General features: G+C 37.5%; 1 protein-coding gene across 1 annotated transcript in view; it reads right to left on the reverse strand.

The window, feature by feature from the left end:
* The window catches only part of GPR133 (G protein-coupled receptor 133), a 139,272-nt gene that overhangs the window by 115,178 nt on the left and 7,902 nt on the right, over nucleotides 1–16,192 (reverse strand). The window contains exons 5-12 of the mRNA XM_010023467.1: nucleotides 12,323–12,502; nucleotides 10,880–11,134; nucleotides 7,390–7,454; nucleotides 6,428–6,583; nucleotides 3,773–3,832; nucleotides 3,205–3,319; nucleotides 2,181–2,294; nucleotides 399–474 (exon numbers count right to left, since the gene is read on the reverse strand). Of these exons, the coding sequence (XP_010021769.1) occupies nucleotides 399–474; nucleotides 2,181–2,294; nucleotides 3,205–3,319; nucleotides 3,773–3,832; nucleotides 6,428–6,583; nucleotides 7,390–7,454; nucleotides 10,880–11,134; nucleotides 12,323–12,502 (1,021 nt within the window). The remainder of the gene's footprint in view (nucleotides 1–398; nucleotides 475–2,180; nucleotides 2,295–3,204; nucleotides 3,320–3,772; nucleotides 3,833–6,427; nucleotides 6,584–7,389; nucleotides 7,455–10,879; nucleotides 11,135–12,322; nucleotides 12,503–16,192) is intronic.

Below are 16,192 nucleotides of genomic sequence, written 5' to 3' on the forward strand. Positions count from 1 at the left end.
TAGTATTCAGATTTTATCTAAAGAGGGATATTATGTTTTCTTGCTTGTTTCACTTAAGTGTAAGTTATATCTTTACATGCGTCAGGAGAGAAGATGTAATTTCCTTTTATGAGACAGATTAAAATTATGAAGTTCTCATACCAGATCTGATGAATGGAAGGAGAAGACAGAGAAAGACAAACATGTCACTATGCGAATCTATTTTATTACAACATAAAACAAAACATCTAATGTAAGCTTTAATCTCTCTCCAGCTAATGACTACATGTCCTCAGTATTGCAGAATCAGGATTATGGCTCGTAGTTTATTTACAGTTGATAATGATACGACTGTTATAAAGGTGTATCGGTAAGGTAATAAACAAGCTGTTACAGCATGAGAGGTCTGAGGTACTTACTTGGTATCCGTAGGGTTGATACTATGAAAGAAATAATGCATATTATGGTAAAGCAGGCCAACAATGGTAATCCAAGCTGTGAAAAAGGGAACAGGGGTTATTGCTCAGAGCAATAGTTTAAGCAAGAGACACTTCTCTCCTAGACCTGAAACTCCATGTTAAGAGCCTTGACTCCTGTAGATTTTCATGTCTTTGCTTTAGCAGATTTCTGATTATTCTTTCAAATGAAAAAGTGTTACTATCTTGCCGTAGAGCACAGGACACATGTCAAAAGCAAAATAGAAGGATACCTGTCCTGTGCAAATGTACTTCAAAAATAAGCTGTTAATCAGTTGTCAATTATAAATTCCCACATAGCACTAGAAAGGGTCGCATGACACAGCAGAGTATGTCTCAGTGATAGCTACAGCAACCTCAAAGCTACTTTGCAACCACCTCCATTAACTGCCAGTTTATGGAACTCAAACATGGGTGACCAGTTTCCACTTCGGTCATCTATTTGCTGCCTGCATTCCAAATATTTATGAGTTCTCCAGCATCTGAGTGAAGAGGCAGACACGTATTTTCTAAGTGTCAGCCACACAGACGTCTTTTACTATCCCTTTTGCTGGGTTCCAAGTATTTATAGTGTCAACTGTTTAAAGTGGAATAACAAATTTTTAGGTTAGCTCATCCAGACAGTGCAGAAGTGTGGCCTGAGGGCTGAAAGTACTCACAAGTGAGCTTTAGCTGGGAGAAAGAGTTAAAATTTAATGGGCTAGCTCATTTCAGGATACCAAGCATGATTATGTTCTGAAGGAAACTTTAAGTGGGAAAGGAAAAAAAAAGTCCTCTCACATGCTATTTTTGACATTATAAGTTGGTTTGCAATTATAGTTATCTCAGCCTCAAAGCACTTGCAGTGAAGTCTTCAACCAGAGCCCCCTGCCAGCGCAAAGAAACAAAGCTGTCATTACAAATCAGGTAGACAGTTCAGTAATTATTAGAGTATTTCTCACTGCAGGTTATCTGCAGCTGACTTTGCACTTTATGAATAGGAACCAACTTTCCTTCAACAGAGGAAACTGCAGAAAGGTCTCTGCAGTCTGAATTCCATGGTTTGGAATTTAGGGCATATAAATCAGATTTTCAAAGATTTAAGGATGCAAGTAGATGTTTTTCGTTAACAGGTTCCTTCAATCCCTGATTAAAAGAGAGATAATTAACTTCATAGTTATTTTAAGGTCTTGACTGAAGCTTCAGATTTCTGCCATACCTTGCTTTTGAGATTATTAAATTTTAGCTTAGGTATGGATTTGAGTTCTGCTTTTTGCCTTGACTGTACTTTACATCTTCATTCTATTTCTGTAGCTGCTGCTGCTTAAACCTGTCATTTTATAGTTTAATCTCATACAACATTTTAAGAGTGATTTTGCATGAAGGGGTAAGAAATACCTGGGCTGACATCTTGGAATTTCTGAAAAATAACCAGTTCAGATAATGAAAAAAGTATTTTTTTTTAAATTAAGGCTTCTCTGCTGTAAAAAGATGTCAAAATTAAACAGCTTCAGGGTCTGTGGCCCAGCTGTATTATTCAAGATTAATTCAAGTAATACGAAATTTTACCACACTAATCATCATTTATTCACATGACAGGCTGTTTCTTCAGAGCCAGTATGATCAACAGCAATCAGATCAGTTACATGGAGAAAATAAAAGCAAACCAAAACCTGTTTCAGGCAAAATCATTTTTGGATACCCTGTTTACATGACTCTGCTTCTCCCTCTAAATCCTTCCCTTACCTTTTTCATGAAAAGCTTCACTGGGAATGGAAATATAACTCTGTCCTCGAGAAGGAAATCGATAGTGGGACAAATTCAGCATCTGAGGATGCATCTTGATCAAGGTGTAATCTGTGTGATAGCCCAAACAAAAATACGATTAAATACATAGTCTCTAAAACCTACTTGACTATTCAACTATACTTTCCTAATAGCTATTACAAAGTGCTGAATTTAAAACCCCAGATATTTTCAGAAGATAAATTCCTCAGGTATAAAATTGCCTTTTATATCCAGCTCCTTTATGACAGAGAAGGTGGTATGCACACTATTAATATACCATGGATCACTTCACCTGTGCTCAAATACTGAGCTTACCAGGGCAAGCAAAGCAGACTGATAACACACTCTTCCACTGACATTTGAAGGTATTATTTCAGATCTCCATTGCTCCATCTGAGAATGCCAGTATCCAAGACAGTACATACCATACATTAATGGTACTGGTGAGTGCTCAGGTTATTTGCCTCATCACACAAGCCCCAACAGGCAGAGCAGAATGCCAGGACAGATAAATTACCTTTGTTACCTGTAGCATCCAAAGACACAGATGAAACTAGAGTGCTAGGATGCTAAACAGCAGTAAAATAAAATCATCCTAAAAGGTCAAAGCTATTCCTACTATTTTCAATCTCTTGCAGAAACCTTGCAAAATTAAGATTTTGTAGCATTCAGGCAGCTGCAGCTTCAGAGTGCTGCTTAGGAGCTCTAGGCCCTTTAACTGCCTATTAGTACAGTATTACTAGATTGATTTAATGGAATTCATATTGCAAACCCCTCCCCAGTAACCTCAAGGAATTTCAAGAACAGTCAAAGCAGATCACCTTTAGACTAACTACACAGTCATCTTTCTACAACTTAAACACTATTTTGCATTCAAAATAGGAAATTATCTGTTTCAATTTCCTCCTTAATGTTGGCTAAGGATGGGCTACAAAGCACAGCAGCATTTAGGACACCCACGCACTCCAGAGAGAACATTAAAAAAAAGTTGATGTGCCCTCAACCATTGAAGTTAAGGAGTTTTCATCCAGATTGCATGTCATATGAGCCATCACACTGTCAATAGTTTGAACTAGACTTCCAAATATATAAGAAGTCTGTAGGAAAAAGAAATAGAAGGCTTTATAACAAAAGAAGATGCAGTTCATAGCACAAAATGCGAAGGTGCCATGTTGAATTCCAACATGACTCATCATTCAACCACCCAAAGTCAAATGTGACTTTCTCCACAACCTTTTCCACACATAGTGCATAAAATGTTACATAAATTGCCCCTGGTATAAAGCCATTTCCCGAGAATTTTAGGCTAAAAAGCAGCAGATAAAGTTCCCGTATTTCAACCCTCAAAAACACATTAAAAAAGAAAATTACATCATTGTTTTGTCTGTGGTTCTTTACTGCAAATATGAAAGTAACACGTGAGAAAATAAGTAAGTGATACGGCAAAAAAAGCACTAACAAGATTAATAATACAAGCAGCCAATTTCATTACTATCCATGTGAAATTATGCAGCTGAACTAACCTACGAATCTAAGCCTATTTGTCTTACCTCTGGTACATCAATCCAGCTGGGCAACAACATAAAGTCTTCAATAGCTTTTAAAAATGCCTAAAAGATAAATAAAACTATATTAATTTGATTATTTATTAATCCACTACAACTCCTGGTAAGGATCCAAGGCAAGTTTCTGCTAGGATCTTCTGAGGTTTAAGATTACAAACCCATTTTCGTTCAAGTGACAGATTCACCTCTACTTGCCAGCACTCTTGTGTTCCATTCAGTGACATTTTAAAGTAATAATTTATTAGAAGTAACACCACTATGAAACTCTGAAACTGCAATCACTAAACTACAGCTGAGGTGACAACACTGGAACCAAGACTAAAGCGAACTTTTTCTCCCATTTTATCTAAATTCATATGACAACAATACCTCTTTTAGCCTTAGAGGACTAGATATTTCAACAGCATTAGGTAAATACCTGGGTCACATCACTTGTACAATTTATTATCTGCTTAACTTCTGCACTTGAACCTTGGTTTTGAGGTCCAGATCTGTCATAGTGGGCACTGTTCAAATGCTCAGCGCAATACAGTCCCTGTCTTACAGAGTCTCACTGCTGAGGACAAATAGAAGGAGGAGAAAAGGGACCCCAAAAAAATTTAAAGAAACACACACACACATCTCCTGCTTAAACTTCTCTGTTAAAATGTCTAAAAAGCATCAATAGAATATATAAAAGTTCCATTAAGAAATGTGAAAGAAAGCTGCAAGACTTTTCTGAGCATGAGTTTACAAACTGTAATATATAGGGCAGTACTAGAGCTTTACTATGTGAGCTTACTTTTGGGCAGCACAAACCAAGCAGCCCCTCTCAAACATTCAGTGTGGAATTCTACCTGGCATGCACAGAAGTCATACTAAACGGAGAACCCAGCCCAGACTGCCCAGAGCATTCAGTGAGTATCTCTTTTCAGGTCACAGCATCCCGAGTTACTCCAAAAAAGATGTGTTAGATACTGGAAAGGGAGTTTTGGAAAGCAGGAGCATGGAAGCTACTGAGCAAAGCAGCATTATAACAGAAAACACAAGACACTTGTCAGAAGCAGTCGATTATGAATGTGTGTCAGTAATCAGAAAGTTTACTGCCTATCACTTAAATCTTCTTGTGCTGTGAGGCATACGACAATCAGAACAAATAACTTTACTGAAAACAGCATGTGTGTTCAGTGTCTCTCTTTCAGGGAATTAGCTGCAGACAATGCAAAGCCTAACCATCAGTCAGACAAATGACAGAGACTGTATGTATGATCGGAACTCTCTTGTCTTTACTTCCCAAAATAGCTTTGCTAAAGATAATCGTGTCCCACATTTCTGTCTGCAAATCACTTTCATGGCACACAAAGCAGCATCAGATAGCTTGAATGAGCAACAAAACGGCAACTGAAATGATGTGGGAAACAGGTATGATATGTGACAGGATGATATTCCATTTTCAATTTAGAGCCCCCACAAAATTTTCAGCAAAACAAAGGAAACATTGTATTAGAGCTTTTTAGAAGGGTTTTTGCAACATATCAGACTGATCCATGAAATCCAAGCTTTACAGTTTGCAAATGTTAAGCTTTTAACACAAACCATCAACCATCTATTGCTGTCCATGTAGTTTTCAAAAGCATTTATTTACATTGTTTGCCTGAGTAAATAATCCCTGTCACCCTGGTGTTACCCACAGGCTTAAAAGAACAATCACGAGTGAGGCCAGAGCTGATTATTGTAATAATAGCTTTCTAGCCTGCCAAAATCAGGGAATTGGATGTACACCATTTTACAGAAGGCTAACTTTACCTTAGCAGAAAACTGACCTCTTGTCCTCAGCTCAGACTGCCAAAAACACCTTCCCCACACACATACTTTGTGGATTAGTTTAAACAAAAATAAATTAACTCAGTTAAGCTTTGGACTTGATCTTCCCAGGAACCAGTTTCAGGGGAGATCTGAAATATGTCTGCAGAGGATTCCTGGCTGTGATTGGAACCCGGTGCAAGATAAAGCTATTAACTCACAAAAGCTCAGGACACCACCAGCACAGACAGGCCCTCTCCCCCAGCTTTTCACTCCAGAGCTGGCAGAGCAGGATGTGTGCCTCTGACCCTGCGAGTCCAGAAAGAACAGCCATATGACTTGGCAAAAAAGAAGCCAGAGGAGAGGCACAACTTGCCCTCTGCTTACTACAGGAGCCATAAATGCTAATGGAAGGTTGGGCAGGTGGCAGTAATTGGTAACTTTTTAACCTTCTAGTGCAGGTGTGAATCAAAAAGATAAGAAGTTAAAAGATTATACTTGGGCAGGTAACCAGGGCCAGATTAAAACAGCCACAACTAGAATGCTCCCTACATCTAATTTATTTAGCTTGCTATCAGTGTATGTGTGCCTCCTTTTTACTTCTCTCACTACTCTGATTACAGGATCTTGTAGCAAGAGGCCCAAATGCATCAAATAATACCCCCAAGAACTAAGAAGATCTTTGAACTATTTTCCCTGGTTGAAGTTCACCTTCTGCTACTCCTTAAAATAGCTACTGCTTTTTTCCTATGTATTTTCTGCAATCACCAAAAACTTTCAAAGCTGCAGTTGAAATTCCAGCTTCTGGAGAAACTTCAGGGTTATCTGGCTCCACTCACAGATGTGAAAAACGCTTACCTCTGTTAAGCTTAGAGCAGTACTTTCTGACAAGGATTTGTTGGGCAAGCTGAAGGACACGTTGTCCAGGTAGGCCAGCATGGTGTCGGGGGAGCGGAAGTTCCCTCTCTCCTCAGTCAGATTAGTTATGATGGGATGATAGGCATTTGTAGAGAGCTACAGGAGAGATCAGAAATTATTCCATATGGCAGTGGTTAATTGTTTTAGCCCAAAAGGGAGTTTGAAGCATAGCAGGCTGCTGTGGAGGAGGATGACAGAGGAGGCTACATAAACCAAGCAACAAGGAAAGCACACAGATAGACAGATAGACAGGATAAACAGAATATACAGGCAAAGTTCAATTTTTCTATTAGCAATTCAGGTCCTATCTGCCATGGTTTCCTGAAAACTTCTGAGAACACGAAGAAAACTAACAGAACTTTGACATTGCAGATAGCAATGAAGAAAAAACACACTGCAACAGCTAATTGCGCGTAGGCTGATTGCAGCTAATTGTATGTATTCTGCATATGAAAAATTAATTTTAACAGTGTTCATTACACACTTACTAAACAGATGAAAAATAATTTTGTTACTGTGGTGAGAATTTTTTCCAGTTTTAAAGGAAACAAGAGGAAATGTTCACAACATGTTTTTGAATGTCCTGTATCTTCAATGAAACACTTCTGAAGTATCTACATTTTTTTTCTAATATAGAAATGGAACTATCTTCAATTATGGAAATAATTGAAATTTTTGCTAATATAGGTAATATTTTTAACAATTAATTCGCTTTATCTGTCTTACATTAAGAGTTCTGTACTCACTCCCATCTGCCCACAGTTGCTTAAAGTTCTCCTTGTGAGTATCTGGAAGTATTTATAATTAGGTACTAAAATAAGTGCTGTTAATGAAAGTGAGGAGGCTCTGCAATATGTACCTTTTCTGACATTATAAATAAAGAGTTCCGAGGACTGTCCTACCTCAGGTTTTGTAGTGGTTGTCATCACAGACCATGGAAGCGTTGAAGAAAGCAGAACTTGCACGCCTAGGGAAAACACATACACAAATGCGAGTGTTAATAAATCTGATACGTGCTGCCCTGTGCATTTTGCTTATGTGTGGTACTATAACTACGCAGGCTTGTTTAATGCATTTTGTGTAGTGATTCATCAATTTTAACACTTATTTTAAACACTTAAACCTTCGTTTGCAAACAGAAAATTTCAAGTGTTATATCTCAATAAAAAGGGAAAACTGTACGATTAAAACATTGGCATCCATCTTCCTTTGCCAGCTCTTCCCCCAATATTTATGCAAAGCATTTAGGGAAAATAAAAAAGAAAAAATCCTGTGCCTTATCAGAAATAAGTAATAATCTGTAGGCGTCTCTGACAATTTCATACATGATCTTGCTGCATTTCTGTATACGAAAAACTGGGACTGGAGCATACGAACATTGGAAAAAATGAGACTCAAGTCTCAGCTATGATCTCCAAATGCAAATGTTTACTTACATCTCAAGTCTAAATTGCTTGAGTACCAAATAAAAAAATCACACCGATGATTAGAAAGATATCTCCACATTAAAAAAAAAAGACAACCTGTAAGAAATATTCAAAGCCAATGGCAATACTTTCACTGCTTGCAGCAAAACTAAGGCACCCTCAAATCAAAGAACATGGATAGCAATGGCAGTATACTACAGCTTTTGGGACATGCCAGTTTTGCATAAAGCAAGTAATGGGTCAAAACACAACCTCTGTTACTAGTTTGAGCATGTTATAGTTATTGTCTCTTTTGGGTGTTTAAGTTGATTTCAAGCAACAGTGAGGTCACTATTAATCAGATAATAATCAGCAATATTAATCAGATAGCTTTACTAATCCATGTCACACACTAGCGCAATATCCCTTGAAAATTACTACATGAGCATGTCATAAACAATATGTCAAGGCTAAAAGAATAAACTCTATTTTGGGTGGTTTCCAGTTGCTCCATTTTCAAAATACTGATTCATTTCTATGCAAAGGGACTTATTAATCCTTTGTGAGAAACGAATGAAAATTTTCTTCTAATCTCTATCTTACCAAGAATTTATATTGGCCAGGAGCACAATAAACCAGTAATTACCTATACAGTACACACTTTGCTCACAGATCCAAAAGGAACATGATTACCCACCCTATTAAAAGCCAGGCTGTCCTATGAAGTTTCTGATGTCAAACTACATTAGCCCAGCTTCGGTGGTGCTTTAAGTCCTCCAAAGTCAATAAATAGATACAAGAATAACTTTTATTTGCTATGTTGATTAGTATTGTAATAGTCATTGAACTTCACCCCTCAAATTGAAATTTTGTAATATCTGAATAATCCACTACTTCGAAGGAAAAAGTAAAAAATGCAACACTCCACATTTCTCAAGTCCTCCAAATCACCTGAGCACTTTCAAGTAATATTGGCTTGAAATTTATCACTTATACAAATATATATATACCTGATATCCCCTTATGTTTTAATTCCTAAGCCCAAAGAAAATACACATCAAGCTTCAGTTTCAGTTAAGCAGGTAGAAATTTATTTTTCACGGAGAACTGATAGTTCCAGATGACCCTGAAAACCTGTGAACTAGAGGTGTAAGAGAGGAAGAAAAACCCCAAGCAAACAATCACCCCCCTGGTGTCATGCAACTTGCAGTATACTCACAAAAGCTCTCAGCATGAACTTCTGAATGTATAAATCTGGGAGTCTGCAATACAGCCTTCTAAAAATCTGCACGAATTGAAAGGCAGAAAACAGTTCTATGCAACACTAAATAATTAGACCTCAACAGAATCAGAGGGCCCAACTCTTCCTGCAGCACTTCAAAAGCCAGCTACAAACATTCAGCTAACAGATATTCTGAGCCCCAGTAAGACTTCTTCCAAACCAAAGTACAGAGGAAAGAACTAGAAAGTGAAGTCAGGAACAAGAGCTTTCCATGATGCATTGACTATTTGTTCGAGTGAAACTGGGAGCATGGAATGCTGAAGAGTATGGTTGCTGCAAGTTCACAAGAATTCAAGGGGTTAAAAAGTTCTCTTTGTATTTATATAAGTCATACTTCTCTGACAGTGAAACAGGGCACACATGTAGATAGATCAGGTCAATTTGAAAATCTACTGCTCTTGAGTTTAGCAACATAACATTCTTCTTGAGTTACACTAAATCAAAGGATGTGATTTATGGTAGCTTTGAGTTGGATAGTGTTATAGTAACCCTAGATTGTTGTGAAAGATACAGCAGCCAAATACAAAAGCATTTTTCCAACATGACCAGAGAATTATGAACTTTTTTTTTTTTTTAAAGATTTTTAAGCCATTTGCTCTATCAAATGAATACTCTCACAACCAGAATTATTAAATACTTTCATAGGAATAATTTTTTTTAAGTAAAAAGATTTTAAATTAAAGAACTTGACCAATGTGTAGCAAAGCAAATGATGATTCTTTCATTATATACCAGAGAAAAGGTTTTCTTTTCCAGCAACTTGAGTTCTATGTAAACTAGTTTATGTTTTCTTTTTTTATAAAATATTTTTTTATATAATTTGACTGCTATAACCAAACCTGGAAGTCACACGCACTTTTTCATTTCCAGGCATGCATCAGAAGTTATGTGTTATTCAAAAGAGTTTCCATTGTAAAAATGGTTCCCATGGTTTTAAAAGCACAAGAGTTATGGGTGTAACCGCTTTAGCTCCCAGTAACCTAGTAAGAATAAATGAAAGCAGGGAAACTGCCAGCAAAGCCAAATGTTCCAGATGCCCCATAGCTTTATTCCCCGAGATGGATGTTTTCTAACTGCTACTCATACACAAGCACTTAGTAGCAACAGGCTTTCTTGTACTGAAAAGTTTATTAGAAAGATCCATAGAACAACTGGCAGGGTTTACTGGCCAGTCTTCAAAGTCTTTGTTCTAATCCGGATCCTCTGCCTTTTATATGACATTTCAGCTGATCTCTTTGAGTTCACAGGCATACAGGAGTTAGTAAGTCTTTATCATTCCAGCAACTGGAGAGATAACCATTATTATCCACATCTGCTGGAACACACTGAGTCACTTGGCTCTAAGCTACGTAACAACCAGAGTGCAAGATAGAAGTTTGGAGTCAGTCCTTCCTAATACTGCTCTGCCTCAAGTCTAATTATTGCTCCTCTTCTCTTGATGCTAGGGGATCTAACAACGGCTGGATACTTCAGGTCCCGGTAATTTTTTTACGGCATTTTTAAGGAGTTAGAACCCAGGATGAAAAGACTGCACAGTCAAAGACAGCTGAATGCCTTGGTGACATTCATACCTCATGACATCTGCCTCTAAAAGTTATGTTCAATAGCCAAAAGATGCAAAATGAACACAAATCCTACACACTAAGCATTTTTAAGTCAACATGTTTACAGAACATTAATTATGACAACCATGCACATACTCACCAACAGCAGCTGTGAAGTACTGCTCAATTTCATTGGGGGTGAGTGCCCTTTCCCATATAATGAATTCATCAAATGCTCCATTCACATAGCGCTTGGTCTGATCCCCCTCTGTCCCAGTCAGTAGATTTGCACTGGGGTCTCCATAATCATAGAAGACTTTCCCATCAGGATCGCTTGTGTTTAGAGTTCCATTGACGTAGACTTTCAGTCCTTCCCTTGATTTCCAAGTAAAGAGAATGTGAGTCCAATAAGGACCTGCAAAACATTAAAAATCACAGCAAAACCCATGAATCAATTCCATTTAGAGTCTTTCCTGTTCAGTGTGTTTTTGCTGACTTGTGCAATGCTATAGAGCTGTATAGGAAGTGCTAAAAGTGAATTATGGAATGCTGATGTCATGTATATTAATCTTTATACCCATGGGGAAGCCCATACTTTGGCAGAATGCCCGCTAGCTTTGCTCTGAACTCTTTTTGGGCTCACTGCAGTTTCATAAATTATACTTGCAAAGTATTATTGGCCAAGATTTAAAGCCTCTTCAATTCTGTCTCAAAACACAGTTCAGCAAGAACTGCATAATGACTGCTAAAACTGGAGAACAAGCAAATAGGTTAATTGAAAATTGTCAGTGTTTCTCTGTTATACTTAAAGTGCTAAAAACATAGTATTAATTTTCACTTGGACTGGATAATCCACAAATACATAAATTATTCTACCACTTAGCTACTTTTATCTTAAAATAAGATTTCTAAACTGATTTATCAGGCTTTATAAAATTCTGCTACTGGAGGATGAGAAAGTCCTATTTTACCAATGCTCAGGTAGTCAAATTAAGGCAAGAAAAAGTTTAGTGATTGTCACTGGCATTACTAGAAGACTAGAATTTGTTCCAGTCACTAGGTATTACTGCTCCTCAACAATAGAAGCAGTAAGACGTGTGATATAACAAAACGTTTATTACTACTATGCCATGGCGCACAGAACTTGACACTCAACAGACAGCAAAATGACCAAAGCACCGAACACCCAGTTAGGTAGTTACCAAATAAAGTCTTAATTGAGGAGGCAGTAGGGGACAGCACATGTACCCAGTTTTAGAATATACCAAGAACTGCCAGGGATTGACCTGGATTCTTCACTCATGTTTCCATCTAAGCACTCAATCTATTGATGTCAGTAAGAACTCCACTTCAGGAACAACCAGAAGTTGGGTCTGAGTACTGTTACCAAACAGTAAATGTTCTATAAACACAGTATCACTGGTTTTTCAGTTCATACTTAATCTCTCTCCCCCCATCAAGAGAACTCCTAAGCACAGAGCTCTACAGCTATTTTTATATATCCGCTTCTCTTTCCTGAAGTTGTGCTCTTACCAACACATCTCTGTGCAAGAATAAAGTAAAATACCACAACAAATTAATAAAAAAATAAAATAAGCTTTACCTGGTGGACTAAAGCTTGCTTTCCACTTCATCATCGCGTTTCCACGGGTGTAAAATTCTACTGAGCCTTCAGCTTCATTTGAACAGATTTTGAAGCCACTGGAAATTACTTGTCCACCAGAGGCAGGGAGAAACTTAGCCTGTTGGTCTTGAGTCTTCCAGAAAAAGGAAAATGTTACTCCTGATGAAAGCAAGCAAGAGATGCTAATGAAAAAACAAGTGCAATTAAAATTTTCCAGTACTGTAGCATACAGGGAGTGGGAATGCTTTTGAGGACAGATGATCTGCCAGCATAAACAAGAACAGCATTTTTAAAATCAACAATGCTTCAGGAGTTCAAACCAAAAAAACATCTCTACCTCAGTTTTGCATCACATGCACAAGAGGACATCACTGCTTTCTGAGTAGCTTCTATCAGTTAAAACTAAAGTTCTTTGAGCACCAAAAGTAATGAAGTTTTTTTTTCTTACATATTTATGCTTCCATTCCTTTTGCCTTGTCTCTCCAGTCTCCTTAGTCTTCTCACCCTCCTGTGATGATCCCCTTTTCTTCCTGTGATCTTTGCTTATTTCAAAACACAAGTAGCTCTTGTATCTGCATATCCTCCACCACCATCCATATCTTTTTTCCATGTTCACCAAATGCCAATAGAGCCAGAAATAGTACACTGACTGCTTCCAAACTACTGATGCGCTAACTGGCTGCCAGCATGCCCATGCTTATTGAGTAGCATCCATTGCTAATTGCACTTTAATTCTTCTAGGCATGTTACTACCTGTGTTTTCACACTTCAATGCTCCAAATAATTGCTGAAAGCAAAGATCCAATGTAAAAGAAAGGGATAGCAACATCTGCAGAGCCACAGGCGAAATTCTGAGGTCCCCACCTACACAAATATCACAGAATTCTTCCCAAAACTGAAGTGCAATCCTGCAAGTGCACATGATTATCTTTGACCACAAATAATGCTGTTCGATTAGCAGTCAATTCTGTTATACCGTAAAATTGAAGAGCTCTTCAGATGGCACATTAGTGAAGAAATATGAATTCTGTAAGATGGCTTATTTCTTCAATAAAAGTTACTTCAAGAGGCTTGACTGAAAAACAAGTAGCAAATCAAACCTCCCTTGAATTGCACAAGGTCTTAGTAGCTCTGCTGTAGAGGTTCTGCAGTCAAATACAATCACAAAGAAAATGGCTCGACTAAACAGCTCTAAAAGTGTTCATCATTTATAGTACAAAGTGCTAACAATAAAATCTGAGTTCAGAGCAGGTTGAGGAAAATTTTATGAAGTACAGAAGTGGAAGAGGTTTTCCACAAACAATCATAGTGAATTAAGCTGGCAACGACCCTGAAAATCACCTAAACTCCCTGCTCAAAGCACAGCAAATTTCAGAGCTAGATCTGGCTGCTTATTGCTCAGCTGTAACTTTTAATGTCACTCCAGATGCAGATTGCACAGCCTTGCTGTGCAACCTATCCCAATCCTTGGCTACCAGATAGCCCAACAGAAGGTAATGAAGCCCTCAAACTCTTACATACCTTTATTGTTAAAACCATATTTTTTTGGTGTGTTTCACAATTATATGATTAAAGATGGAAAAGCCTTAAACAGCTTACTACAGTCACCAAAATTTTCCCTCTACTACTATCTGGAAAATGACTTCTTTTATATTTCACATATTCTTAACAGAAAAGTTTAAAATTATATTATTGCAGAATAAATAACTGTGTAGTACCTTCCTATCTGTTCTGTTTATCCTCATGACAGCATCCATCGATTTACATGATATACATACTATTCCCTAAATGCTTTAAACATGATAGAATAAGCACTGTGAAAATGCTAATCAATTATCATTGGCCTCCTAGAAATCAATCAGTATATGAAACATCAATCTCTGTTTGCTAGATCTGGATGGATATGGGCTTAAAGCTTTAAATGCTGTGAACTCCCAACTGAAGAATTTGAGGCTTCTTGTAAGCGAGCTGCAATACCTTTATCAACAGATAAGCCCGAGTTCAATACTTCAGTTTCTTTACCACAGCAGTAACAGGTTGAAACATACCATCTTCCACCACCTCAAAGGGCAACCAAGCTGACCATGTTAACCTATTACTGCTATTACTGTGATTCCTCTGCCACAGTCTCTTACCAGCACTCCACCACACTTCTGTGAGCTATGGAAGTGCTGGTATTCCTCCTTTACAGGCTGAGAGATGAAGTTTAAATGACCTAGGCAGAGATACTAAGTAATAAAACACATCCGCAGTGGAGATGGTTTCCCTCATCTTTCACTGTCTATCCTATTGGACTACCCTGGTAGCTACTGATCATCCTATAGTCACAGGAAAACTGTGCATATAAACCCTCCTTATGTGCACTTCAGTTCATGAAATGCTGGAACTAAAAATAAAAATCGAAGGCACACAATAAACACAGCTATGAAGTGCTATGTTGTGCATATTACTTATTTTTTAAATGTTTTTCATTTCAACTTCCCATACGTTGACCAAATTCAGCTCGTCCTGTGTTCAACCTGACCATTAAGAGAACATTCTCTTGCATCTTTCAAAAACGTTTCTTTGATTGAAAATGCCACTTCAATGAGACCAAACTGCTTTACACAAAACCATTGTTTAAAAATTACTCATGAAAGGAAGAAGGCGGGAGAAGAACATTGCAACATCTAAAAAACAAGAAGAATTTGTTTTCTCAAGACATAATAAAGAGCTCTGAAATGCCATGAAATTTAGCCTAGGAAGAAATACTGGGATTTTTGTTTCATAGGTTGTAATATTTCATCTGAAAATATCCCAAGATCCCAAAGCTTTCAGAAAGCATTCCCTGCTTAAGTGCACTTAACGCCAGTTTCACACAAATGCCACAAAAGATGTTTAAGCAATAGTAGGCTTGAATAAAATTGTATCTTATCACCACCACAGGTTTTATTTCAGTCAGAGAAAAACAAAGACACTCTCTTTAGATAAAGGGGTACTGGCTTCCCCCCTCTCCCCCCCATTTTTATACTGCTACTGTGATTTAGTGTTTATTGTTTATATGATTTCTTCACATTTTATCTGCTGAACATTTCAGTGTTTTATGGTTTTAATGTTCTTGTTTGAGAGATACTGGGAGTGGTCTGGTACTAGAAAAGTAATTTATTGTGATTATTACATTATACTATAGATGTAGAAATAATATGATTTACTGATCATTTGTATTTCTCAGTGGTATGAAAAAAAGTATGACAAGATACAGCATATAACAGAAAAAAAACCCTATGGCAGGACACTGAATTACTTTTTCCTAATACTCTCAGGTAACAGACTGTCTGGTCTCTGAGTTTTACCTGATTTCTTAAAAATTTCATACATGTCTCTTTAGCAGCTAAAAAAAAAAAACACCCCAAAACTCCTATTTCAAGTGATGTTACCTGTTTGAAGAATGGTCCAAATCAATAAAAGCCTGAAAATTCAATGTTAGCAATACTTCTTAAGCTTAAGGACTGCTGGTGTTTACATATGGAAAGCTGCAATTTTCCACTGATCCAGTTCTACTGAATTTTAAGTCTCCAGGGAATGTTTTATGCCAGTGACTAGTTGTATGTTTGGTCTGACAGTCACATACAGTTTTAATGATCTTCTGTAACCTGCACATTGTCAAACCTGTGCCCCCACATGTCAAACCTGTGCCCCCACATTCTACCTGCTATTTTGTGACGTTAGCCCAGCCCAAGAGGAAAAATGGGAACAGAAATAAAATTAAGAGATCCAAGCATCTACAAGGACAAATGGATTTCCAGACACTTAAATTTTGTTGTGTCCAAAGATGAATGTAGAAAAAACCCCAAAGCCAAATAACTACAT

The sequence above is a fragment of the Nestor notabilis genome, unplaced genomic scaffold, assembly GCF_000696875.1.
Source record: "Nestor notabilis isolate BGI_N333 unplaced genomic scaffold, ASM69687v1 scaffold3501, whole genome shotgun sequence".
NCBI lineage: Eukaryota > Metazoa > Chordata > Aves > Psittaciformes > Psittacidae > Nestor > Nestor notabilis.